Source organism: Drosophila obscura, unplaced genomic scaffold, assembly GCF_018151105.1.
Source record: "Drosophila obscura isolate BZ-5 IFL unplaced genomic scaffold, ASM1815110v1 contig_4, whole genome shotgun sequence".
NCBI lineage: Eukaryota > Metazoa > Arthropoda > Insecta > Diptera > Drosophilidae > Drosophila > Drosophila obscura.
The window spans coordinates 3,205,313-3,231,064 of record NW_024542828.1 but is presented as its reverse complement, the minus strand read 5'-3'; the positions used below and the strand labels follow the sequence as shown (position 1 = coordinate 3,231,064).

Genomic DNA, 25,752 nt, shown 5'->3' with positions numbered 1-25,752 from the left:
TTTGGGTGCATCGATAAGTATACTCATCGCTCATCATCAAGTCTTAATATCCGACAGAAACTACAGAATATAGTGTTGATTTGCTACAAATTCGGAAAGGTACTTTATAACTGATCATGACAATACGAAAATATCTTCGCCAGATCAAAATGGTATAATCAATATATTATCTACCAAATATATTACCGATATATTGATCAATCGATGTATCGTTATAGTGCCAACACATCCCCAACCAGACCGCTACATCTCCGTCTCGCTCTGACATCTGCTGTTTGTCTATTTCTGTCTCCCTCACACCGCCTAAAAACTGCATGTTCCGTGCTGAGCCAAGCACACTATAAATGTAACAGGCATCGGAACAACATGACTCCTGAAAACGAAAAACGAAAATTAAAAAACACCGTGCGGACGGAGAGTGTTTGTGTCAGCGTGAAGCCCAATGTTAAGTTAAAACATTGATTGTTTGCGACCAAACGACATTAGCCGCATTCTAATTAAATACGCCACGCCGGACCGAAGCGTGTATGCATGGGAATGTGTTCGTGAAAAATCAATTGTGCGTGCGTGTGCGAGTGAGTAAGAAAACGCGATTTGTGACGCTGCTTGCGAAAAAAAGAAAAAAAAACTTTGAACGCTGCAGCAGCAGAGCAGAGGAAGGAGCAGGGGGAATTGTACAGTTTTTGGGAGCAAAGCAAACAAATCAATTAGAAAATGAAGAGCGCATGAGTTGAATTGCAAGTTGCAAAACCTTGCGCGAGAGACTTGCAAGTCGCGTGTCGCCTCACAAAAGCTGATTGCTTGCTGGGAGGGGGATAAAGGCAGCACGCCGCCGACGACGCTGCCGCAAAACGCAACCATTGCCAAAGGTGAGTGATATAACATTAAAAAAACATGCATATCTAATGGGTACGTACACGTTCTCCATAATAGCAGCAGCAGAGCAGAGCTTTATTCTCGCCAGAGAGCGAGATTATTTCATTGGTATTATTTCACATGGGGACATGGGGGCGTTGTGTTAGCTGAGGGTTTCCGCTTATCGTCGACCGCGACTGCGACAGCGACAGAGGCGTTGCTAGCGCTTTGCTTCCGTTGCCCGTTTCCATGTGTGTGTGTGTGTTATTGCTGTGCTGCTCTCTCTCACATAGCACGCGGGGCCAAGGGGGCACAGTGTGTTTTGATAAGAGAGGAGCGAGCGCCAGCCGACGCAGCATTGAAGAAACTTTATTTAAAGCTCCGAAGCATACATTTGCTCTCGATTTGTCCCCCACTACTCTCATAGGAAGTCCATTGGGGATGGGGGTTTGTTCATCCGCTTTCAGATGGATAACAATTTGTAATAGTTACAGCGGATAACGGATAGCCCTGGATGTACAGTCGCGGTCAGAATTATTCATATAAACGACCCAATAAGAGCCATCTTTTGCAAAACAGATTACCTTTCTGCTTCTTTTGTGAGTTTTTTTTTCTTTTATCGCTTCGATTTTGCTTTGATTCTTGGCATCCCAAGTGAAATGCGCGCCCCGTTCTAGTATTTTTAGTCATAGCACATTGCTCAATTTGTTTTTAGTCGTTTGCTATTTGTGTCGTCCGGCCAGCGGTCGGCCCATTCATTGGACTCTATTTTGTGTTGTTTTGCCTCGGTTTCAGTGGGTGGACGGACTATAGACGCCAGGCATCAGCCAGCAGCGTAGCAAAAATGTCGAATGCCCATACGTTAGGTGTCCACGTTGCCGCACAACGCGCTTTTGTGCCAGTATAGGCAAAAGGCAAGGCAATACGAGTACGAGTACCAGTACCAGAAGAAGCAAAAGCAACAGAAGCAGCAGCAGCTGAGCCACAAGCCACAGAGCTCTAGCACCTGTATTTATTTATGGTCTGCTGCCGTAATCGACGACAAGCCCCACTGACGGACTCACACTGCTGGTTGGCCTGGCCTGGCCTGGCTGCAGTCTATTTTCTCTCTGTCTCTTACTGGTTACTCGTTCTCCCCCCTTGTTTCTTGTCGTTTCTCTTTGACTCTTGGGGTAGGGCGGCTCTTGAACTAGTTTTCAAAACGGAGCTCCAACTTTTTGCATACCCTGCTACCCTTTCTTGAGAGGTATAATACCCATTTCAAAGATGTTGGAAAACACACAGAAATGTGTATTTTCTTTAGAAATAATCTAACTACTAGTGTATCTAAATATTCGTCTTTATTTTGTTTTAATTTTACTGACCAATTGTTTGGAAATTTGTTCTCTGTGCCATTTTCCTTCGCAGTTCGCAACATTTCTGACATTTGTCGTAGTTTCGTTTTCTTTTCTTTTTTTTGGTGACATTAGAAAAGCATGAGAATTATTTGAATATTCAAACGGTATTAGTTGGTGGAACTAGATGCTGTTTTCTCTGAAAGTGCGTCATTTCATCTACATATAAAAGCCATTCCATAAGATACTCAGAACTCCTTTCTGTTTTGTTTGTTTTGCCAATTAATTCAATTGGTGGTTTTCTATTTAATGTGCAGCAGCAGCAGCAGTTTGTGCAACATTCTGCGTAGCAGCTGTCATAATATTCCATTATTGTTGTCTAAATAAATATTGAACTCTCTTTCAGTATAAAACAGTCGACATTTGGACCAAAAATGTCTGTGGATCTGGGGCGGGCAGCACAAAAGTTTCCATGCCACATGAAAAAACCACGAAATTGTGCTTTAATTTTGAACTTTAAATTGCGACAAACTAAATATGGAATGTACATGATATTTCTAAATAAATGGCTATGCCATGTGTCCCCACCTTAATCGTTCCGTTTATTGTCCGTCCGTTCACACACCATATTGATAATAATGAAAATGTGGGCTCATTCAAGCGGCAGGCAGGGGCTTATCAATCGCTAAAAATGTATAAATAAACATGCAACCTCCGCACAGAGCGCCCCACACCACCCCACACTCCCATAAGCCACATGGCAGACGTAGACCCTAAAACAGTGCGCGACAATGGGTGGGTAAAATCAATACAATAATTGCGATGGCGATTCGATTGCCGTATTTTGTATTTGTCGATTTTCATCTAATGGAAATTTAATTACAATTGGCTACAGGCTACACGGAATTTTCATGGGCAGTGCCAGAACCACACAGCAAGGTCGGCACAATATAGATGGATATAGTCATCGATATAGTACGGACTTTTTTGAATGGCTTATCCATGCGACACATGTTCTACTCCACCCATACAAATGTTTTTTTTTATGATATTTACGCTCGGTTTTTACTTTATCTTTTCTTTATGTCTGTCTGTCTGTCAGTGTGTGTGTGTTTTTTTTATTGTTTATAGAGGATTGCACGTTTCTGCAAATATTCTATGATATACGAGTACCATCGTAATATTGTAACCTTTAGAAAATTTTTCGAAAACTTCTTTTACTTGGTTCAGTGAACTTTAAGTTTCTGTTTCTTTGCTGCTTATCTCTTTTTTCAAATAACCATTCTCCCTCCCTTCCAAATAACACACTGATAAGGCACCTAAAAAACTGTGTGGACTGTGCTCCTGCCTTGTGTTATCTTATTCTTCTGAATACTATATTGGTAATCCCCCCCTATTGGGGAATGGAATGAAATGCTGGTTTTTCACCATTTTGATACCACAGTGCAGTGGCTTTAAATTCCACTCTGGAATGTGACTGGCAAAAACAGTATCAGTAATAAAGTAATGGTAGTTTAACCTATTAATTTAGGAATATTTCCAATCTCAATTCATCTTAAATATTTGCATCATTTAAAACATTTTTTGTATACTACAGCTATTAAACATGAGATGGCACTTTTTATGTGTACTCAATATCGATAGCAATTTGTTATTTAATCGAAAAATATCCCCAGAATCGCTCGTTGCAAATGGTTTCTTTCTCCATCTCTTCCTCTCCCTGTGTCCGTTCGCTTATTTGAAATTTTATTTGTAAAGGGAAGAATTAGCCCGTGTGGGGAACAGGTGTATTATGTATTATTAGTCTTCGCTTTCTTTCTCTTTGGGTAAAGGAGGAATGAACACTATGACCAAATAGTGAATAATGCATTTATGGCTGGCTCATAAGCTGATGGAAAATGTGGCCAGAGTGCAGCTTAAGATCTAAGGTCGTGTGCTGAATGGTGCTGCTTTCGTGCGATAACTCAGCACGGAGGATACACATTTAATTGAAACACAAATTTACCCTTCGTTCATATTAATTGAAATTATTTCGAGTCATCCTCAACCTCTTCGTAGAAATTTTTGTGTTATCGCACGGAAGCAGCACCGTGCAGCATTCCCCCCATGGTCTATGGCCTGCTGCATAATCCGTTGGGCTTTTTGCTAACAAAAGGATATATGCAAGGGTTGCATCCATCCGCTGCACAGCGATTGATGTGCTTTCAGGACATGATGCTAATGTCGCCCAACGCCCAAAAGCTATTTGCCAAAATGTATTTAAAGGCGCCATTGTCCTCTCGTTTATCTCAGCATGCAAACGAGTTGCGTAGCCAACCAATCCCGGGTACGACGATTCCGTCGTTGATGTTAATTATAAAAATTCGACTGACCCTCACTTCGCATCAGAAATTGCTGTGTTGTCGCACGGAAGCAGCATCATTCAGCATTCGAACTTAGACCTGCAGCTGCAATTGAGCCACATTTTCGTTCAGCTTATTGTACGCTTGGCCAGCCATAATCGCATTACTCACTGTACTGTATGGTCATCCAGTGTCCCATTCCTGCTTCGCCCAAAAAGAATGCAGCAGAAACGCATAGGATAGGCACTTTCGCTAACAAAAGGATGTGTGCAGGAGTTGCACGCATGCGCTGGTTAGCGATTGAGTATAAATACAGTCCATCAAAAGATGACAGTAAGTCAGTTTCAAATTAGCCTCCCGTGCACAACACACAAAAGCTCCAAATATTGAGTAAGCAAAAAAGAGTGAACAATTAAAAATTTAATACAGTGTTGCCATTAAACAAGAGAAGTGAAAATATTTTGGAAACCCGTATCTAGAGCCCAGTAGCTTTTTCTGTTGATCCCATGATACTGGCGTGATTGTAAGTGGTCTGAGAATATGATGTAGATGACAGATGCAGCAAAGAAATGTAAAATATTTTCAAATTGTACATAAATCATAATCTCATATATTTATATACTGACTGAGTACGGGGTATAAAAGTAGAGTTGCATCCACAGAAGCGACTCACATGTTCCTTCTCGTTTTTTTGTCGCTGGCTGTTCAAAAGTTGTGATTTAACTATTTATTGTGGGCTTAAATATTAATCAGTTAAGCTGAAAATTTCCGAGTGGCATTATATTGTTATATTCTAAAACAAAATCAAAAACGTAATACGATCAGAGCGATATAAGGTATAGGTGATATATATACGAAACTCGGTCAAAATATCGAATAATCTGTATATTGAACTTTGAGCTCAAGTCTGCACCTTTAAACGTATCGGGGTAAAACTTTTAGTTTTGTTGTTTTATACCAAAAGGAAAATTGTTATATCCTGACACATTTTGTTTTTCGCCCATACCTATAAGCGCAACCCTAATGTAGGTATGGATATGGGTTTTCGTCGCCACTTTGTCAGGTTCTACGTACGTAATACGGTTGCGCTAGTACCGTTGTCCGTGTCGGTAGTCTTATGAAAATGGCGTAATTTACTCAATTGTCACGTTCTGCTCCGGAACGAACGCTTACGCTTCAACGGTCCGATGCCAGGCAGTCAAGTCACCGCACCACACCACACAACAGAACCATTGTAAACACCCATTCAAGCAGTGAATGAGTCAATTTGCGAGAATCCCCCCAACCCCATTTCTTATCGACCAACACTACTGGAACACTGAACAAGAAATCCTCTCACTACACAGTGAGGGGTATTAAATGGTTGCCCCTCCTTTGCTCCTTTGTCCACGTGGCCCCTGTTTATTGGTGCTTGCAAACTGCTACAAAAGGTACTGCAAAATGTAATAAATCTATGTTTTCGACCCCATCAGACAGACAGGTTTGGGGGCAATGAAGGGGTGGCAATAAATGGCAGTAGTTTATGGCAGTGCATCGTTATAATGCTAATGCTAATGCTAATGCTAATGCGAGTAACTAATAGTTAGAATAAATATATGTATAGATTATAGAATAATACAACCACACAACCCCGACAGAGGGTACAATAGGTCACTCTCTCTCTATGGCATTATTATAGGTACAAATAATACACACATCATAAATTCACGAGAGAGATGTAATTTTCATTGGCCTTGACAATAGCTTGTCTACTTTATTTATACCTGTAATTTGTACGTCCACTTATGAAGTTTTTTAGTCTGAATTTCGCCAGAAAGGGATCCTAAGATGATCCTAATTTTCCAACTCAGCGTGTATTCTACATTTTTTTCTTTGAGAGCAGCAAAAAAAAAATCCTTTCGAATCGAGCATCAATGCACACGACATGCAATTTGGCTTTGCATTTTCTGGCGCTAGTTTTTGCTTTCTTTGAATGCCTAAACTCATAAATATTTTCTCTATTTTCTCTTGTACTTTTAGATTAGTTACATAGAAGAGTAGTGGAGAAGCGAGAGGATACCCATCGATCCCTTACAGATCGGAACACACACAAATTGTATCACAAATCTCCTCCATTTGTATAATGACATCTCGGTAAGAAAACGCTCTTACACAAAGAGTTTCCCCCACTCATGAAATTCCTACCTCATTATAGACTCGATCGACTGTTCATCCTACTCGAGTCGGGGTCCACAGCTGCCACACGTCAAGCGGCCGCCAAGCAGATTGGCGAAGTGCAAAAACTCTATCCCCAGGAGCTGCATGTGCTGCTCAATCGATTGGTGGGCTACCTGCACAGCCCCTCATGGGAGACGCGCATTGCGGCGGCACAGACCGTGGAGGCCATACTCAAGCAAGTGCCCGCATGGCAGCCAGAAGAGCAATTGGGCGGAGGAGCAGTCACAGCAGCAGGAATCATAGTAAAGAAGGAGCGAACCTCCAGCGATGCAGCAGCCGAAGAGGATAGTTGCCAGTCGAGCGGATCCTCGACAACGGGCGGCAGCGAGCGGATGCTGAGCTTCGATGAGTTTGATCTGCAGCAGATCCTCCACAAGGGCGCACGTCTGATTGGCTCCGAGGGCAATGAATTCGATGTGCAGGAGGAGCAGCCAGCGAGTGGCGGTGGGGCGGAGGAGGAGCAGCAGCGGAGCGTGGCCAATCGCCTGAGTCGACAGCGAGCGCTGCTCAACGATAAACTCGGACTAACAGCAGCCGCCAAGATGGGTGTTAATCTCACGGACATGATCACCGACGAGGATGTGGCACTGGCGCGGAGTGGCAGCAACTACAATGTGAATGCCGAGAAGCTGCCCGTGGAGCATATATTGAACATAAAGCCACAGGCGGCAGCCAATGGGAAGGCTTTGAGCTGCAGGGAAATGAATCGAGCGAAGCGTAAGGCACGACAAGGGACGACGACGACGTCTGTTGCTGTTGTTGCCTCTTCCGGGACGCCCACCTGCAGTCGCCGCAACTCGAGCAGCAATCACAGCACTAGCAGCAACAGTAATGGAAATGGCAATGGCAATGGGAATGGTGCGGTTTCCACCGCAGTGGTGACAACCAACGCGGCGGCAGTGCCAGCCGCCGCAGGGGATGAGCCAGAGAAAAAGAAACTAAAGTCGAGCGTTGGTCAGGAGATATTTTACAGCTTAAATGGTGAGTGGGAAGACAAAAGCCATTAATTACAATTAATTCATGGATTAAAACTTCTCTCTCTATCTGTCTCTGTTTCTGTCGGTTAATTGTAGCTGCCGTACCGGATGCCACTGGCACTTGGGTCGATGCCATGTCGTGGCCCTTGGAGAACTTTTGTTCGCGCCTCTTCATCGATCTCTTTCATGCCAAATGGGAGGTACGCCATGGCGCCGCCACAGCACTGCGCGAACTGATCAATCAACATGCCCAGGGTGCTGGGAAGTCGCTCACTCAAACGCGAGAACAAATGCAGGAGGCGCACAATCGCTGGCTGGAGGATGCAGCACTACGTCTGCTCTGTGTGCTGTCCCTGGATCGTTTCGGGGACTTTGTCTCCGATCAGGTAGTGGCGCCCGTGCGCGAGACATGCGCCCAAGTGCTTGGCACGCTCGTCAAGGAGATTGATGCCTCGAAGGTGCAGCGGATTGTGGACATACTGCTGCAGTTGATTCAGCACAAGAACGAGTGGGAGGTGCGTCACGGCGGATTGCTCGGCCTGAAGTATGTGTTTGTGGTTCGGGAGGAGCTGCTGCCCATTTACATTCCCCAATCGATATCCAACATATTGATCGGCCTGCTGGACGCCGTCGATGATGTTGGGGCAGTGGCTGCGGCCACTCTGATTCCCGTTTCCGCCTGCCTGCCGAAACTGCTGCAACCCGCGCAGGTCTCTTCGATTGTGAAGATGCTGTGGGATCTGTTGCTCGATCAGGATGAGCTGACGTCCGCCTGCAATAGTTTTATGGGTCTCCTGGCGGCCATTCTATGCCTGCCGCAGGCTGCCAGCTGGATAGAAATGGAACCGATGGCTATGCTGGTGCCACGCCTGTGGCCATTTCTCTCCCACAGCACCAGCTCGGTGCGCAGATCCACCCTCAAGACGCTCCTCACTCTGACCAGTGCGGATAAGCAGCTGAAGATTAAGGAGCAGGATCAACCCAAAGTGAAGCTCAACTTTGGGGTCAAGGATTGGAAATCGGAGCTGCTAAGGCAGGCACTCAGGCACATCTATCAGCGAATACTAGTGGAGCCGCAAGCGGATATACAGGGACTGGCGCGTCAGGTGTGGTCCAATCTCATCGAGCATGCGGATCTGGGGGCACTGCTGATTGCCGCCTGTCCGTATGTCTCCTCCTGGATCTGCCTGTCGATGCAACCGCCTAAATTGGCCTTTGATCCGGGAGTACTTATCAGAGCAGGCAGCGGCGGTGGAGATTCAGGGACGGGAATCGCCTCTCGCAGGCGTTCTGCACGAATTGGCGATGACTTGGGCGGTGGCATTCTGGCGCATGCGAATGCCCAGCAGAAGCTATATTTGGGCGGCAGCGAGGCCACGCCTTTGGACCTCAGAGAGGCGAACTTTATGCGTGCCAGGATCTCCTCGTCGCGGGCACTTGGGGCCCTCTCCCATTACCTGGTGCAGCCAGCGCCCGGCGTGCTGTACACACCACAGATGGAGAGTCCCACGGAGCTGTACACCAAAGTGCTGCTGGGTCATCTGAATGCCCATTCGGCCGTGCAGCGCATTGTCTGCGGATTGATTATTGCCTTTTGGGCGCTGGACGATGAACCCGTGCGTCCGGGGCCACCGAATCTGCAGGAGAAACTGCATCAATGTGTGAGCGAATATGTGTACTACGATGAGGTGGCCACCTCGCTGACGCGACTGCTCCAGGAGGCGCAGGACTTTATCGCTACGCTGAAGCAGAACAAGATTCCCATCAATGACTTTAACAATGCCAAGATTCTGACTCTCGATCAGATCGAGGCGGTGGCCACCACACTGAGCGACAATCTGCGTAGTCTGGCTCTAAAGCCGAAGCTCCTGGACATGCTCGAGGAGCGGCGACGCAGCCTGCAGGCCTCGTATCTACAGACGACCAGTGAGCAGGGCGCCTACCATGTGAGCGCACAGGCAGCGCTCGCGGGTGCCATCTGCGCCCTCCACTGCCTGCCCGAGAAGCTGAATCCAGTGGTGAAGCCACTGATGGAGTCCATTAAGCGGGAACAGTGCGTCCAGCTGCAGCAGCTCTCCGCAGAGTTCCTGGTCCATCTGATGGATCAGGTTTGTGATAGAAATCCTAGTCCAAACAGCAAGATTCTCAAGAATCTGTGCACACTTCTACGCAGCGATGCAGAGCACACGCCGATGCTGGTAAGGACTCGAGTGGGAATCAGTAGAATCGACAGCACATGACAGCCATTCCTCTTCTCTCTCTTTTCATTCAGGTGATGCCACACCAAACCCTCAAGCAGCTGCAGGGACAGCCACAGATCGCTTCAAGTGCCAGCAGCTGCCTCTACTACGGCATACTGACGCTCACCCTCCAACAGGCCACCACCAGCAGCAGCAGCAGTACTCGTGGCACTCCCACCACTGGAACAGCATCTAGTGGAACTTCCCGTGGTCCAGGACGACCGCCAGCGAGCGAGATCCTGGCTGCCGCTGCAGCAGCCTCGGCGCATGTGGAGCTGAAAGTGCAGCAGGCCAAGGAGGCGGAAGCCAAGCAGTGCCGGATTCAGCGACTGGGAGCCGCCTGCACCATTGCCAAGCTGTGCAGCACCTTTGGGGCGCACATACTCGATAAGGTGACCATCTTCCAGGAGCTAATGTTCGGCAAGGTCGCGCAGTTTGTCCAAGAAACGGACGAACTGCGGCTGGCCAACACGCTGCCAGAGCTGCAGGCATGCACCGAGCTGATTGGCTCCCTGCAACTGATCGAGACAGCGGCCCCGCATCTGCACGAGGCACTGCATCCGCAGATGTATGCGCTGCTGCCGCCACTCGGATGCATTGTGCGGCATCCGCTGAAGGCGGTGCGACACATGGCCGCTCGCTGCATTGCTGTGCTGGCGGAGATCGATGCCTGCCAGACGATGCAGTTTGTGGTGCAGGAACTGCTGCCGATGCTGGGCAGGATTGAGCAGCTCATCGAGCGCCAAGGCGCGGTGGAGGCCATTGAGCGTGTGGTCAGTCGTCTGCAGATAAAGGTGGTGCCATACATAGTCCTGCTAGTAGTGCCGCTGCTCGGTGCCATGAGCGATCCGAACGAGGCCGTGCGCCTGCTCTCCACCCACTGCTTTGCCAATCTGGTGCAGCTGATGCCCCTGGATGGCGGCTGCAAGACGGAGCAGCTGAAGAGCGAGCCGCTGCAAGCGCGAAGAACGCGCGATCGGGAGTTCCTCGACTACCTGTTCAATCCCAAGTCCATTCCGAACTACCAGGTGCCGGTGCCGATCAGCGTGGAGCTGCGCTGCTACCAGCAGGCGGGCATCAATTGGCTGTGGTTCCTCAACAAGTACAACCTCCATGGCATACTCTGCGACGACATGGGCCTGGGCAAGACCCTCCAGACCATCTGCATCCTGGCCGGCGATCATCTGCAGCGTCAGGCGTCGACGCAAACCAATCTGCCGAGTCTCGTCATCTGCCCGCCGACCCTCACCGGCCACTGGGTGTACGAGGTGGAGAAGTTTCTCGGCCAGAGTTCCGTGTTGCGGCCCCTTCACTACTATGGCTTTCCGCTCGGACGCGAGAAGCTGCGCATTGAGATTGGGACGACGTGCAACCTCGTGGTGGCCTCCTACGACACGGTGCGCAAGGACATAGACTTTTTCCGTGGCATCCACTTCAACTACTGCGTCCTGGACGAGGGGCACATCATCAAGAATGGCAAGACCAAGAGCTCCAAGGCCATCAAGCAGCTGCGGGCCAACCACAGGCTGATCCTCTCGGGCACACCCATCCAGAACAATGTCCTGGAGCTGTGGTCACTCTTCGACTTCCTAATGCCGGGTTTCCTGGGCACCGAGAAGCAGTTTATCCAACGCTTCTCACGCCCCATTCTCGCGTCGCGCGATGCCAAGAGTTCACCCAAAGAGCAGGAGGCCGGTGTGCTGGCTATGGAGGCATTGCATCGCCAAGTCTTGCCCTTCCTTCTGCGCCGTGTCAAGGAGGATGTGCTGAAGGATCTGCCGCCGAAAATAACCCAGGATCTGCTGTGTGAGCTGAGTCCCCTTCAGCTGCGTCTCTACGAGGACTTTAGCAACAAACACCTGAAGGGCTGCTTGGATAAGTTTGGTGAATCGACGGCAGTGGCGTCGACGGAGAATCTCAGCAACAAGACGCACATCTTCCAGGCACTGCGCTACCTGCAGAACGTGTGCAATCACCCCAAGCTGGTGCTCCGCCAATCCGAGGAGCTGTCGCACGTGGCCGCCCAGCTGGCGCTCTCCAACAGCTGCCTCGACGACATTGAACACTCGGCCAAGCTGCCAGCCCTCAAGTAAGTAGTCCCTGGACATTCTCACACTCCCCAAGGATTGCCCCTCATTCTCTGGGTCTCTTGCAGGCAACTACTCCTCGACTGTGGCATTGGTGTGCAAACGGAGTCGGTTAGCCAGCATCGGGCGCTGATCTTTTGCCAGCTGAAGGCCATGTTGGACATTGTGGAGCACGATCTGCTGCGGCGGCATCTGTCCAGCGTCACGTACTTGCGTCTGGATGGCAGTGTGCCCGCCTCCCAGCGTCAGGATATAGTCAATAACTTCAATAGCGATCCCAGCATTGATGTACTGCTCCTGACCACGCTGGTAAGACTGTGCATCTGACACATCCCCCATTGGAAGTAATTCCCTAACATGATTTGTGTTTTGTAGGTTGGCGGCCTGGGTCTCAATTTAACTGGTGCCGACACCGTCATCTTTGTGGAGCACGACTGGAATCCCATGAAGGATCTGCAGGCCATGGATCGTGCCCACCGCATCGGCCAGAAGAAGGTGGTCAATGTGTATCGCCTGATCACCCGCAACTCGCTCGAGGAGAAGATCATGGGACTGCAAAAGTTCAAAATTCTGACCGCCAATACGGTGGTGAGTGCCGAGAATGCCTCGCTCCAAACGATGGGCACCTCGCAGATCTTTGATCTCTTCAACGGTGGCAATGGCAAATCCTCCGGCACAGAAACACAATCTGCTGCTGCTGCTGGTGGCATGTCCGTGAACACGTTCATCGAGAACATGCCGGAACTGTGGTCCGAGCACCAGTACGAGGAGGAGTACGATTTGGGCAACTTTGTGCAGGCACTGAAAAAGTAATCAATCTTCCCCACATTCACTTGCTCCCACAACCACTCGCTTCCCACACACTCTAAGACTTCCAGAGAAAAAGAGTTCTGTTTTAGGCTAAGGTTGGAAAATGCATTCGGAAAAACTGTTTCGGAATGTTTTCTTGTTCCTTTTATAAACTGCAAAACAAAAACAGGAAATTTTTAGCAATAAACTGAGAAAAAATTTTGGAAAATTTAAAATTGCCGCCGACTATCGATTTTATCGATCTTTTTCTTTGCACAGTGGCGCCTCGTGATGTGCGATCATTTTTCGAACTGCGGAAATTTAGTTTCATCAGTGGCCGTTGATCTGTGGAGCGCCATCATTTTAAGAAATTGCACTGTGGCGCTCACACGAAAAACGGTTAATTCTCGAACTGCGCTCATTTAGTTCACGAAATCGTCGCTAACCAGTAGGGCGCCACTGTAAGTAAAAATTATTGATAAAATCGATTGTCAGCGGGTCTTTTGAAATGCTTTTTCATAGCTGCCAAGAAAACTCTTCATGGATTGCAATTTCGTTTCATTTTTATTTATTCTTGTTTTCTATACTGTAAATTGCTCTAGAACCGTGCGCCTTGAGGACTTTGCAGCTCCCTGGCTGGCCTCGTCATTGTGTCCTTGCTGCAGTCGATGGTTTTTGAGGGCCGTGCCCTGGATAAAACGCTCGCCGCATACCCCACACTGATACGGACGCTCGCCGGTGTGGCGGCGGATGTGGAGCGTCAGGTCGTTGGACTGGGTGAAGCTCTTCTCGCAGTAGGTGCACTTGTAGGGCCGTTCGCCGTTGTGGATGCGCATGTGCTGCTGCAGTTTGTAGGATCTGGCGAAGCCCTTCTGGCAGACGGTGCAGATGTGGGGCCGCTCGCCGGTGTGCGTTCGTCGATGGCACTGAAGATCGGAGGAGCGCGGGAAGGCCATTTCGCAGTAGTCGCACTTAAAGGGCTTCTCGCCCGTGTGACGTCGCATATGGATGATGAGGTTCGAGGAGGAGCTCACAGCCTTGCCACAGAAGGCGCAAAGAAAGCGCTTCGGCTCCTTGGGCGACGCTGGACGGATGGGTGCGCGTATGACGCTTGGGGTTCCTGCCACTGGGTTGTGGAACTTCTTTACATGAGCCGTCAGCCGATCCTTGCGATTGTACTTCCTGGGGCAGAGGCCGCACTGAAAGATCTGGCACACAGTCTTCTGCTCCTCGGGCTCATCCAGGGGTGGGTCTTCCTGTTCTTCGGCCTTTCCATGCTGCAGCTGCATGTGCAGCAGCAGATTGGACTCCCACATGAACTTGTAGCCGCATTTGGCGCAGTTGAACTGCTTCTCCTGGTTGTGGCACTGCACCCGCTTGTGGTGCGCGATAATATCGGGGGAGACGCTCTTGAAAATGCATCGATCGCAGCCATCGGGGATCTTCTCCAACCTGTGCATGGCCTGCTGGTGCTGATGCAGCTCGTACTTTCGCACACACCGCAGCTGGCACATGCCACACGTGTAGGATGCAGGCGTGCCCGGTGGTTTGGAGTCCTCCTCATCCGTCTCCGAGTCATCCAAATGCAGCTCGAATCCCATATGGTTGGTTATCGAGTAGTTCTGGTGAGACGACAGCTCGTGGTGACTGCCCGACGCCATGGTCTCCAGATGAACGCGAAGGGCAGCGATGCTGGAGAAGCTCAGGCTGCACACTTTGCACTCCACACTCTTCTGCCCATTGGGATGGCCATAGGCATTGAGGAGAGCTTCCGCGTAGGGCAGCTGGCTAGCTCCGATGCCGTGCCGCTCAATGTGCTGCAGGAGATTGGCCTTCCTGTAGAACCGGCGGGCACACCAACGACAGCGATAAATGCTCGATTCCTGGGCATGCATCAGCGTGTGCCGCGTCAGATCCTTCTGCATCTTGAAGCTGCGATTGCACTCCCCACACTGCAGCTCGAGCTCGGCCTTCCTGCTGGGTTCCTCTACAGCTGGTTGGATTTGTTCCCTTTGCTGATGGGAGGCACTGACGTGCAGCTTTAGGTTTTCCCGCCAGCGGAAGCGTAGCGGACATTTGCGGCACTGGAAGCGCTTCTGGGTATTCCGGCAGAGTGTCCGGTAGTGATGCGCCAGCAGCGCCTCACTCACGAATCTTGCCTGGCAGTGGGCGCACACAAGCGACGCCTCCTCCCACTGGTGTTGCTCCAATTGGTGGGCATACAACTGATGCTTCCGCTTTACCTCCAGCTGGCAAATGTTGCATGCGTACCGCTGCTGCTCCGCTTCCTCGGAACTCTCGTCATCCTCCTGCTCTGAATCCGTTTCCGTTTCACTGCTCTCCAGCGAGAGCTCAATGCCAGCCTCGTTGGTTATGGAAATGAATCGCTCCAACTCCAAGCCGCTTGCCACATCGCTCATGATCCTCTCCAGCAGCTCCTGCTTATCCAGGGCAGTGCCCAGTTCGGGATACAGCGAGCGCGAGGCACTGGCAATATCCCTGTCCTGTGGAAAGCCCGCTCCATACTGGTGCCCGCTGAGGTGAGTCCTCAAGTCGGCGATCTTCGAGTGGCGCGAGAGGCAAATCATGCACTGGATTTGCTTGCAGCCATTTGGACGGCATAGTTGGGTCAGCTGCTCCCCGGTCATTCTCTGAATACTGTTTGTAGATGTCGACTGGGCGGAAGAAGGCTGCTCCTCATTTACAGCCGCCTCCTGCTGCTGCTGTTCGTTGTGCACCCGCATGTGGGACTTGAGGCCATCCTTGCGATGGAACTTGCGGTCGCAATGGGCACACTCGTATTGGGCTGCCGACGGATGGCGATGAATTCGCTTGTGTCGCGTGAGATCCTTGTGCCAAATGAAGACCTGGAAAAACAATGACAATTTTAGTAATGCTGCGTTTCTGGAACTATAGAAGCTGACAAACCTTTTCACATTCATCGCACTGTAGCTTGACGGGCGAAGATTTATATTTTCTACCCTGCTGGCAGTCCTCCGACTGCTCCTGATCCTCATCCTTGGAGTGGTACAATCGCAGATGTTGCTCGTAGTTCGATTGCCACACAAAATGAAGATTGCATTGCTGGCAGTGGTATTTTGAGTGCTTCTTAGCACAGGATCGTCTGCGATGTTGCTCTAGCAAGGCATCGGACACGAAGCCAGCGCCACAATCCTCGCAAGAGCAGGGATACGTGGTGTCCTCTGCGCAGTGGAGTCTCCTCTGATGTTGCAGCAGCTGGAGCAGACGAATAGAAGTCTCTCCACACAGCAGGCAGATGTGCAAGAGTTTCGGCTTTTCGTCTGTTTCGTGCGCATCGCCCTCCTCTGTTTCGGAGTCAAAAATATCCAGCTCTTGACCACTTCCCGTGCAGGCGTTGTAGTAGCGTCCAAAGTCTTGGGCCTCATAGTCCCCAGCTATGCGGGAGCTCAGCTCGGAAAGGCTGCAACCCAATCCGTTGGGATAGTAGGAACGAAAGAAGGTGGACTTCTGCTCCGGATCAATGCCACTCAATCCATGTCGATGGGTGGCCAGGTGTGCGCGCAGCTGCCTCAAGCTGTACAGTTGAGCATCGCACAGGCAGCAAATGATTTGCCTGTACGACTGCTCCTCCTTGCGATGGGAGCAGGCATGCCGCTCCAGATTCTCCAGCCACATGAACTTCCCCGGACACTTGCGGCAGCGATAGCGTTTCACTTTGCTCTGGCACTGGGTCCGCTGGTGCTGTTCAAAGAGCCTTGCACACACGAAACCAACTTTGCACAGGTTGCAACGCTGCGAAATGGGCGATTGGGTGTGCTCCTCCAGTGTGTGACGCATCAGGCGATATTTTCGCGTGTACGACTGATTGCACGGGTCACAACGATACGGTGGCTCTCCACCGGCAGGCTCATCGTCCGAGTCGCTCAGGCACAGCTCGTAGCCGTGGAAATTAACCACACACGAGTACTTTTCCAGCTGCCCTTCGGCTATTTCCGTGCAGACCCGCTGCTTGATCTTTTCCAGGTCAAATGGCACACTGGCAAAATGTTCCTTGACCACATCGCTGTCCGCACGCAGACTGGTCAAACCATCCGTGCGAGTGTGACTCAACAAATGGGATCGGAGCTCCTGCATTCGCTGGCATTTCAGGCCACACAATTTGCATTGTATTCGCTTCAGTCGCCCGGAGCTGTACAAACGCTCCGCGTATCTCCACTCGTTCTTCAGCTGGAGGGCCTGGCACTTGGCCTCTCTCTTCTCGTGCGAGCGTAGATGGAACGTGTACTTGTCCTTGCGCAGGAATCCCTTGCCACAGATGTCGCAGACGAACGAGGCCTTTTCGTAATGGACGCGAGCGTGTCGCTTCATGTCTCGGAACCAGGAAAACGTTTTGCCGCACACCTCACAGGCATGACGACCTTCGGAATTCCTAGACTTGCTTTTGGCGAGACCAGGAGGACGTCCGCGACGCCGCTTGTTGGGCGGCTGTTCCTCCACTTCACTATCCGCCTGTGGCTTGACTTTGCGTGAACTTCGTCGCAAGGCATAGGGCTGCTGCTGCTCATCCCCATCATCATCTCTGCAGGGAAAAGCAACAATTAAATACTTTTTTTCTTCTGCACAAATTTGATCTACTCACTCATCGTTTGAGAGTGCATCGGCATTTTCATCCTCGCTGTCACTTTCTGGCGTCCATTTGTACTCAACAGAGCACGCGCCAGCCGACTCCACATCCACATCAGACAATCCCTGTGCCTCTCCAGAATCACTGAAATCTCTTTGCTCCTCATCAATGTCGATCTCTGTTTTAATCTGCTCCTCTGGTATGTCAATGGGGCTCTCCTCCAGACATTCCTGCAGCCGCATCAGCAGCTCTCCATTGACTTTTCTGGCCTGCTCCACAAAGGCGTACGCGTTCTTCAGCCTGTCCAAGCAATCTGTACACAGATGCTGGGGCAGATTGTCGTCAGCATTCTCCAGCAGAGGCTAGGGGTGAGAAAATGTATTCAATGAGTGGTATTGTTTTATTAAAATATGAAATGCAAGCGCTTACATCGATCTGCGTCAGTTCTTGGAGTACATCATAAAAACTTTTATTCGTATACTGATCCAAGGAAGTGGACAGGGCCAGCAAATTGTTTTTATGCAGGGCACACGTACGGCAAATATTGCTGGGCAGCATTTCTTCCTGCTAAACGCTATTTAAACATATTCTTAATAGAGGTGTCAAACCATCGAGAGCACTATCGATAGTATCGATGTTTTGCTGCTAGCCGCTACTATCGATGGTTTTGCGACTATCATGATAGTATCGAGCTACAGTTGTTGCGCTTTTGATATGTTTGGATTGGCTTTTCCCATTTGAAGAGCGTTCAACAACTAGACTTGCCACCATTATGGATCCACGATACAAAAAAGAAGGATTTCGTTTACAGATCAATGCTGATCAAGCCGCCGTTTTGTTGGAAAACATGTTGACTAATTACAACGGAGAACAACCTTAAGAACCGGAAGCAGAACAGCCAGTACAAGTCTCACAAGAGCAAACTCAGCTTAAGTTTATAAAAACCAAAATAGAAAAGAAGAAAACCATGGCAATCGGTCCAACCGTTCTCGAGTTATAAGTGTTGTAACAAACACGACTTTCTTTTATATATAGAAGATATATATTTATATATTAATAACTCTTACATCTTATGCCCGCATTGTGGGGCTTGCGCTTGCCGGCTTCTCCTGACTTTGACTGCTTACTTTTATCCATTTTATTCAAGTTGTTAATAAATTTCACTTGTTATAAGGCGTTGTGTTTTTCCTAAAAACATTCATGCAACTTTCGATAGCATCCATATCGGATTTATCGATAGTTTTCTTTTTATATCGGTTCAACAAAATTAGAATTTTGTAGGTCTATAAAATAAATAATAAATAAGCCCTCGGTCGCATATTGCAAACATTTTCGGGCTCACTTTTAAAAACAGACTTTAATTTCTCCAAAATTCGTAAATTGCAAAAATTATCCGTTCCAAACGGCAACTAATTTCGTAAAAAACATCGATGACATCTGCTATCTGGTCTCACTAATTTTCTGAAAACGGGCGCCTGTTTTATGTTTACTTTACAAGAATATGAATATATTGGTTTTATTTTATAAAGATGGTTTTATTTTATGAAGAATATGAATATTTTATTTTATTATCTTAACGCCTAGTTAGATTTAGGGGCAAGGTGCATGTGCATTAGATTATGGATTGAATGTGGCAGTTGCATAGCCTGGTGTTGTTGCGGCTGCTCTGCCTGGTGCATTGGCATATGCATAGCGAAGGCTCGATCTGAGATCGCCGCTCTTGCCTCTCCCTCAGCGACGACGTACGTGGTCCACCACGGCCACCACCACGACCAGGGCCACCAGGACCACCGCCAAAATGGTAATGTTGATGGTAATGTAACGACATCTGGAAATGAAAAGCAAAGCTAGCATAAGAAGGTTTGTTAGCAGTACATTGCAGTACATTGTTAGTGTATGAAATATGCTGTGCATATGTATGAATATACAAACAAAACATATGAACATACAATTCCATGCACACATTATATATATATATCATATATACATATATATATTATATATATATATATATAAAGAATAAATTATATATAAATATTACCACTTTAAGAACTTACCACTTTTTTTTTTCTCGAAATGCGATTTTTTCTCGAATGCGAACAGCGCCACCGAAAAATCGAGAAGACCCCGGCAGTCGACGCCACGTTGTCGGCGTTCAGTTGAGCTAAATGAGCAGCTCAATTATTGAGCACAAAAATAAATATATATACTTTATTTTTAAATTTAGCTGCCAAGCTACATATATTGTTGGATTACATTTCATTTTATTTTTTTATATTTTCTAGAGCGAACTAGAATCCGGATTCAGCATATATTCCAGAAACCACTTTAATTTATATTAAATTTAAAATTACCCGCAAAGTCAGCCATTTATGTGCTCTCATTTTGAGCATTTGTTACGAACCTGTTTTAGTGGTGGGGCAAGGCCGGCTAGCCAGTCATCTCAGGAATGGGTTTTTCCCAGGCCCCCAGGTCGCACAACAAACCAGCTGTTCGGGCATCTTCGTAAGTTAGGAACTCCTTCTTCACCTCCTCTAGTTCTTCAGCTTCTTTCTCTTCCAGGTCCCACGCGTCCACATGTACGTTCTCCTGATGGTCTTCGGCATATTGGCTGATCTGTGACATCTGGACTTCGGATATCTTGGCATCGCTGGGCGAACTTGGATAAGCTCCGAGGACTGTGGGAGCCAACGCGAACGACCTCCAAAAATCGACACCCAAGTACATGACTTGCTCCAGGTATGGACAGATGTAAAAGAGAACGTCCTTGCTGATTCCTTTGTACTCCACAGGGATTCTCGCCTTGCCGATTATGGTCCGGTCCTCTCCTGCGGCGGTTTTGACGATCGAGACATAGTTGTCCATCTCCACCCCGAGGTCTTCTAGGAGCTCACGACTGCCCTTTCCGAGGACACTTACGGATGCCCCAGTATCCAGGAGTCCGGAAATCTTCCGTCCTAGGATTTGCACCTTGGCAAAAACCCTTGGGTCACGTCCTGCTCCACGCCTGACTGCTTCAGCCACCTCCTTGCGAGTCTGTCTCCTTTGCCGGAAGCGTGCCCGGGCCTTCTGGAGTCTACGGCTGACACCTCGCATTCCACTCAGCTGATGTCCGTCAAAGATCCGATTTCGGACTTGGGTATATCTCCTCATCCTCTCTTCGGCCGGTAAGAATTTTAAACTATATTTTTCTACACTACTTGGGTTAATATGCTTAATTTTTACAAACTCCAACAGTGCATCCTTCACTTTCTCGCGGGCCTTCGTCCCGAGCTCTGATGTCCCGCCTTTATCAAGCCCGTTCTTGCGTTTCCCGAACAGTTGGGACACTTCGGCGTGTACGTTTCGGGCTTTCCGCAGAGGTAACAGAATACTCTGCGTTCCTTTGCCATACACTCTCGGAACCCGTGATCAACTTCTCCGCAATTCCAGCAACCCAGCCTCGGCTTCGCTGTCAGGTGGGTTTCCTCAACCATCAACTCTTCCTTTCCTTCCAACAGCTCCGAATCTGGCTCTATCTCCTCGACTCGCTTCCCGGATTGTTGGAATTTTGTCGTCGGGCGAAAAGCTGACCTTCGCTCACGTCTGCGTAAATGGTATTCCACCTCTACACACTCTTCCCTCAGCTGCTCCAGGTTCCGGACTCGGATCGCGTACACATACCGAGCGATCTCCTCCTCGAGTCCCTTCTTGACGACTCTGACCATCTCGGAATCCGCTATCGGTGTGATAAGCCTTGCGTCCAGCCTCCGCATAGCTCGGAAGTAGTCTTCCACCGATTCTCCAGGTTCTTGGCGTCGCTCATGCAACGCACGCAGCCGCTCGTACTGCCCACCTACTGCACGGAATCGGGTCACCAACTCGTCCTTTAAGTCCTCCCAGACTTCTGGAGGCCTCTCTCGGACAAACTGCCAGTACCACTCGGCAGCCCGTCCTCTCACCAGATGGTGAAAATTATTGAGGACTTCGTCCCACGAGCGTCGACTCTGCCTCTGGAGAAATTCGACCCGAAAGACAAAATCCTCCACCGTCAGTTTGGCTGGGTCTGGGTCGCCGTCGAAATGGATGTCCCACTTGTCGACGCGTCCCCATCTCGGCTATCTCCACTCGTCTCGCCTCTCGTAGGGCGTCGTGAATCGCCGAGCTCCGCCGTCTCCTGCTGGTTCCCGTTCCAGTTCCATCGGTCTCGTTTCCAGACCGCCATCTTCCACCATGTGGGCCCAACTTTGGCTCCGTCTCTCCGGCTTCCTTGGAGGCGCTTGTGGAATATGCTCCTGTTGTTCCACGGAACCTTTGGGTCTGGTGCCGGTACTCTGTCTTCGCCATTCTGGAGCCGCTGGACCGCCTTCTCTGCCATTTGGACCATTCTCCCAGCCCAGATCATGGATCAATTCTCCCTTCTGGTGCAGGGGCGTCATTGCCTCCGTTATGGCACCCATCAGCTCCATAAATCCACGACGGATCTCTTCTTGCAGCGTCCTGCTGATGGTGTCCGCCATAGCACCTCTCTGCGTCTCCTGCGCTTGTGCTATGGCGACGTTTATGCCCGAAAGAATTTCCGACGGCAATTCTTTTGGGGTCTTCGGCGGGTTCCAGCTGTCGTTCTCGCCTCCTTCCGCGCCCTGACTATCTCCTCCTCGCATCTGTTCAGGCAGGTTTCCTGGCGGAGGAGTCCTGTGAGTCATTTTCCCTTTTGACCGTAAGTTGTAGCTGCTCATAAACTTTTCTAACTACCTAACTTTCCTTTCTTTCACAGATAACTACCTAACTCCAACAAAACTCAACACAAAAAAAACAAATAAAAAAACTGCAAGATCAACCACAAGAGGGGAAAGTAACCACAACTGCTACTGGAGCCATCTGCACTTGGTTCCCTACGTCTTTGCTTGTCCAACGTCTACCTTCTTAGTCGCGAGCGCTGTTGACTTCTCATCTTCTACAGAAGATTAAGTGTCAAGGGCGCTCACTCTTCTACCTAGCTGCTTCTGTCCCACTACTCTACTGAAGGATATCCTCGGGATCCTGTAGCTGCTCCAGGTGCATCGCGTGACCGACTAAATGTCCCCACGGGCCACCTACAGCAAAAATCTCTACGAGATACTACCTTCCCGCCTCCTCCAGCGGTAAGTAGGGGAAGCAGCACAAACAAAAACTACTCGACCTTAACTAACTTTGGGTATTTTTTCTTTCCAGGCTCTCTTTCGTCCACCAGGCAACGGGTCGGTTGCTAACTGGCTTGAGGATTATCCTCCGTCAGTGCCAACCTCACCCCCTTGAGAGCTCCGGCTTCCCTCTGTCAGATAAGTTTAAACACAAACTACAAAAAACAATTTACTTTGTGGATTCCTACATTTTCAGATCCCTCAGTGCCGTGCATCTGCGAGCCAACCTTCACAGCTCCTCCCAGGCCACCGGTACACAGACGGACCCTTAATGCAGACTACCACTCGAGATCGTTCCTCTCGGCTGGACATTTATAACCTCCTCGACCTTTTGTGATTCGCAGCCGTACTCTCCCACTTTCGTGTTCGAGAACGGACTGCGACTCACAAATTTGTCTTAGATTGGGCGCCATTATTGTTACGAACCTGTTTTAGTGGTGGGGCAAGGCCGGCTAGCCAGTCATCTCAGGAATGGGTTTTTCCCAGGCCCCCAGGTCGCACAACAAACCAGCTGTTCGGGCATCTCGAACAAATATGACAACAAAACGACGATTCAAAACAAACCAACGGACTTTACACTAAACCTCACGGACAATCATCTCCCCGACGCGGAACAACTACAAATCTCCTCTTTTCCTCAAGTGTAGCGGCCGATCTCCATTTCGCCGCTGTGGTCCCCTTTCCCCCCCATACTAAACACACTAGCAATTCATATTAAACGTTATAATTTCACTTTAAATAACATTTTTCACACATTCTTTTTGTATTCTGTAACTCCTAGCTGGTTTAGGTCGACCTCCTAATCCCCATCCTAACCTCTTCTATTCTGTGACCTAAATTATGGGCATGGGCGTATCAAATTAACTATGATTAAATAAATAAATAATTATAAATAGTGACAATTACATATATAAGAACAAATAAATAAATATAATTAACGGTAAATAAATAAATAAGTGTATACACAGATATGCGACGGCCTAGTGGGTTCTAAATTACATGTAGGTATTTAAATCGGGTTTAATAACATCTTTGCTGGAGGACGGGGACGATATTCCGGGGTCCACTTCTAGGCCGGGCGAAGGACCATGCCGCTGTGGACAGGACGGCGGAACTGGGCACAGTTCTTGGTAAATTTACAAAAAAAACGGAGTGTAAATTGGGATTTTTCTCCCCCATTGGAGCGGACTCACTTTGTTCCTTTTTTTTCCAGCTTTTCTAATATATCCGCATCGGTCCCGCTAGGCAGCTCTACTTCCTCCTTGCTATTCGAGGAAACGTAAAACAAAAAAAATTCACTTTGAGTGATGACCACTACCCATCCTCATTTCACTCACTTTCTAATTATTTTTATTTTTATTTCTCTGAGACCCGATCCGTAACCGATTTTTTTTTTTTGTACCGTCTTCCGCCAACGATTTTTTTGATCTGTCCTAAGCCTAAGCCTAAGCCTAAGCTTTATATCGTTGGTCGCCAAGCCCCATCGATCTCTTCTATTGCCCTTGAACCAGGTTCAAGGGCATGGCCTACTCTTCTTGTAACCGCTCTCTCTCCCCTTAAGCGTGTGTGGGTGAATTGGCTCCGGGACACCGGCTCTCCTCTCTCCACAAGGGAATTCAAGAGCGCGCGGATCTCATAGTTTTAAGATCGCCCGACTAGGGGGCGCCACCATCCGCTCACCACTATCCCTTCAACCTCGGCCTTGCCACCCTGTCTGGAAACCTTCCTCTCTACCATGCAAATTATTTCAATCGATTACCCTGAAATGCAACACATTTTGCGTCCATCCTTTTTCCACCGAGTTGGCATCATCTGCTATCTGGTCATACTAATTTTCTGCAAACCGGCGCCGGTTTTTGTTTAGTTTTCCTTTTTCAGCAATGGCCGATGAACCAGAAAAACATAAAAAACTCTACTTCCATGGGACGAGCGCCCATGGAACAAAGACCTACCCGTTACATTTAGAAGATGGGTTGAAGTGCATGGCCATGCTTCCAGTTCTTCCAGTTCCAGTTCTTCCAGCGATGTAAGTAAAGTAAAGTATCAACATATATTTTATATTTTCATTTATTTATATTTTCTAGAGCGAACCAGAATCCGGATTCGCAAGATGCGAAAGATGCCGAAGAACTATGCTGAAAAAATCCTTAGAAAGACACAGAAAATTGAACTGTGAATTTGGACCAAAGAAAAAAAATTTCGGATGCATGTACTTGTCCATATGAGAGCGCTAGATCAGGTGATCTCAGAAGGCATCTGAGTCGAGTCCATGAATGCCACGACGAGGAGCCTGGCCTGTCGTAATCTCCGGTTCAGCCGGCGAGAGCTAAAGTGCTTTGAAATCATGCTGTATCACAGCGAAAACCAGCTAATTGAGAGTTATATGCTGCAGATAGATCAATTGGAGTCTGGGGCCGCCAGACAGCCAGCGGAGGATCCGCACCTGATTGAGTACGAGCAACAGCTGCGCTCCGCTCTGTACAAACTGTCTGAACGCGTCAAACCGTTGCCAAAGCTTCCCGGCAACAGCCAGTTCAAGGTGCATTTGCACACAACACAGACAGCCTTTGTCCAATTTAGCCACGAGGCACAGTACAGGAGTTTCCCTGGCTGTAGGCGGCTGAGACTCCACAGCATAAGAACGCGCCATCGGCAAAAGTCTGCCTGCTGCCGCTGGCCACAGTCGACAATGTGGGATTGAAAATGCAGGCGAGCATCTTTGGTTGAGATGATTGTTTTTTCCGGTTGATAATTGTTTGTATTAAATCAAAATGTTACATTGAATAAGTGTGTACTACATGCACTACATACATTCTAGAGCAGTCCTTGACGCTTCAAGTCTTCAAATGTCTTGCGATTGACCACATTGCCCCGGGGAGTCCTCGTACTCCTCCTCCTGGTCGGCTATCCAGCGTTCGCTCAGCTTTTGCGACTTTAGCTTCTCCCACAACGTGATAGCGTCCTCGATCTGGGTCACATTCGCATAATGCGCCGTATTGGCGCATGCGTGCGCAGCGTCAAATCGAAATGAAATGGGAGGGAATTGGACGAGGAGCACAAGTTGACGCTCCATTCGTTGCGGCCCAGCGTGCATCCAAGGATATCCGGAACAAGGTTCCGTGGCCGGTTTCCCGGCCAGTAAC

At 48.8% G+C, this 25,752-nt stretch overlaps 4 protein-coding genes and 1 long non-coding RNA gene across 6 annotated transcripts; 3 read left to right on the top strand and 2 right to left on the bottom strand.

The window, feature by feature from the left end:
• Positions 1 to 331: 331 nt before the first annotated feature.
• LOC111072039 (TATA-binding protein-associated factor 172) lies at positions 332 to 13,077 on the top strand. Its single transcript, XM_022363631.2, has 7 exons — positions 332 to 869; positions 6,551 to 6,664; positions 6,726 to 7,729; positions 7,822 to 9,923; positions 9,998 to 12,054; positions 12,121 to 12,361; positions 12,428 to 13,077. Exons 2-7 carry the CDS (start codon positions 6,654 to 6,656, stop codon positions 12,863 to 12,865), a joined length of 5,853 nt encoding a protein of 1,950 aa, XP_022219323.1. The 5' UTR covers positions 332 to 869; positions 6,551 to 6,653; the 3' UTR covers positions 12,866 to 13,077.
• Positions 13,078 to 13,393: 316 nt separating this feature from the next.
• LOC111072048 (zinc finger protein 91) lies at positions 13,394 to 18,058 on the bottom strand. The gene is made up of 4 exons (XM_022363642.2): positions 17,877 to 18,058; positions 17,463 to 17,809; positions 15,770 to 17,402; positions 13,394 to 15,708 (listed from the first exon to the last, which is right to left on the bottom strand). Exons 1-4 carry the CDS (start codon positions 18,003 to 18,005, stop codon positions 13,423 to 13,425), a joined length of 4,395 nt encoding a protein of 1,464 aa, XP_022219334.2. The 5' UTR covers positions 18,006 to 18,058; the 3' UTR covers positions 13,394 to 13,422.
• A 2,276-nt stretch (positions 18,059 to 20,334) lies between these two features.
• Positions 20,335 to 22,867, top strand: LOC121404779. 2 transcript variants are annotated; one of them, XR_005968207.1, is made up of 4 exons: positions 20,335 to 20,614; positions 20,685 to 20,905; positions 22,204 to 22,570; positions 22,641 to 22,867. XR_005968207.1 is itself a non-coding variant. In XM_041595121.1 (3 exons), exons 1-3 carry the CDS (start codon positions 20,556 to 20,558, stop codon positions 22,395 to 22,397), a joined length of 474 nt encoding a protein of 157 aa, XP_041451055.1. In that variant the 5' UTR covers positions 20,335 to 20,555; the 3' UTR covers positions 22,398 to 22,611. The 2 variants fall into 2 exon arrangements, 1 of the variants encoding a protein (XP_041451055.1); XM_041595121.1 differs by lacking the exon at positions 22,641 to 22,867 and having other exon boundaries at positions 22,204 to 22,611.
• Positions 22,868 to 23,353: 486 nt separating this feature from the next.
• On the bottom strand, positions 23,354 to 24,033 carry LOC111074390. The gene is made up of 3 exons (XR_005968208.1): positions 23,947 to 24,033; positions 23,803 to 23,874; positions 23,354 to 23,735 (listed from the first exon to the last, which is right to left on the bottom strand). It is a non-coding gene; the product is annotated as an uncharacterized LOC111074390 (long non-coding RNA).
• Positions 24,034 to 24,878: 845 nt separating this feature from the next.
• Positions 24,879 to 25,336, top strand: LOC121404744 (DNA polymerase zeta processivity subunit-like). The gene is made up of 2 exons (XM_041594938.1): positions 24,879 to 25,148; positions 25,226 to 25,336. The coding sequence occupies exons 1-2, from the start codon at positions 24,879 to 24,881 to the stop codon at positions 25,334 to 25,336; spliced, it is 381 nt and encodes a 126-aa protein (XP_041450872.1).
• The last annotated feature ends 416 nt before the right edge of the window (positions 25,337 to 25,752 follow it).

Coding starts and splice junctions, on each gene's coding strand:
- LOC121404744 (XM_041594938.1), top strand. CDS start 24,879: ATGAATGCCACGACGAGGAGCCTGGCCTGTCGTAATCTCCGGTTCAGC. Junction 25,149..25,225: donor CCGGCAACAGCCAGTTCAAG/GTGCATTTGCAC, acceptor CCCTGGCTGTAG/GCGGCTGAGACTCCACAGCA.
- LOC111072039 (XM_022363631.2), top strand. Junction 12,055..12,120: donor GCCAAGCTGCCAGCCCTCAA/GTAAGTAGTCCC, acceptor GGTCTCTTGCAG/GCAACTACTCCTCGACTGTG. Junction 12,362..12,427: donor TACTGCTCCTGACCACGCTG/GTAAGACTGTGC, acceptor TGTGTTTTGTAG/GTTGGCGGCCTGGGTCTCAA.
- LOC111072048 (XM_022363642.2), bottom strand. CDS start 18,005: ATGCTGCCCAGCAATATTTGCCGTACGTGTGCCCTGCATAAAAACAAT. Junction 17,403..17,462: donor GATGCACTCTCAAACGATGA/GTGAGTAGATCA, acceptor TTTTCCCTGCAG/AGATGATGATGGGGATGAGC. Junction 15,709..15,769: donor AGTGCGATGAATGTGAAAAG/GTTTGTCAGCTT, acceptor TTGTTTTTCCAG/GTCTTCATTTGGCACAAGGA.
- LOC121404779 (XM_041595121.1), top strand. CDS start 20,556: ATGTCCGTCAAAGATCCGATTTCGGACTTGGGTATATCTCCTCATCCT. Junction 20,615..20,684: donor CCTCATCCTCTCTTCGGCCG/GTAAGAATTTTA, acceptor AAACTCCAACAG/TGCATCCTTCACTTTCTCGC. Junction 20,906..22,203: donor AGCCTCGGCTTCGCTGTCAG/GTGGGTTTCCTC, acceptor TTTCTTTCACAG/ATAACTACCTAACTCCAACA.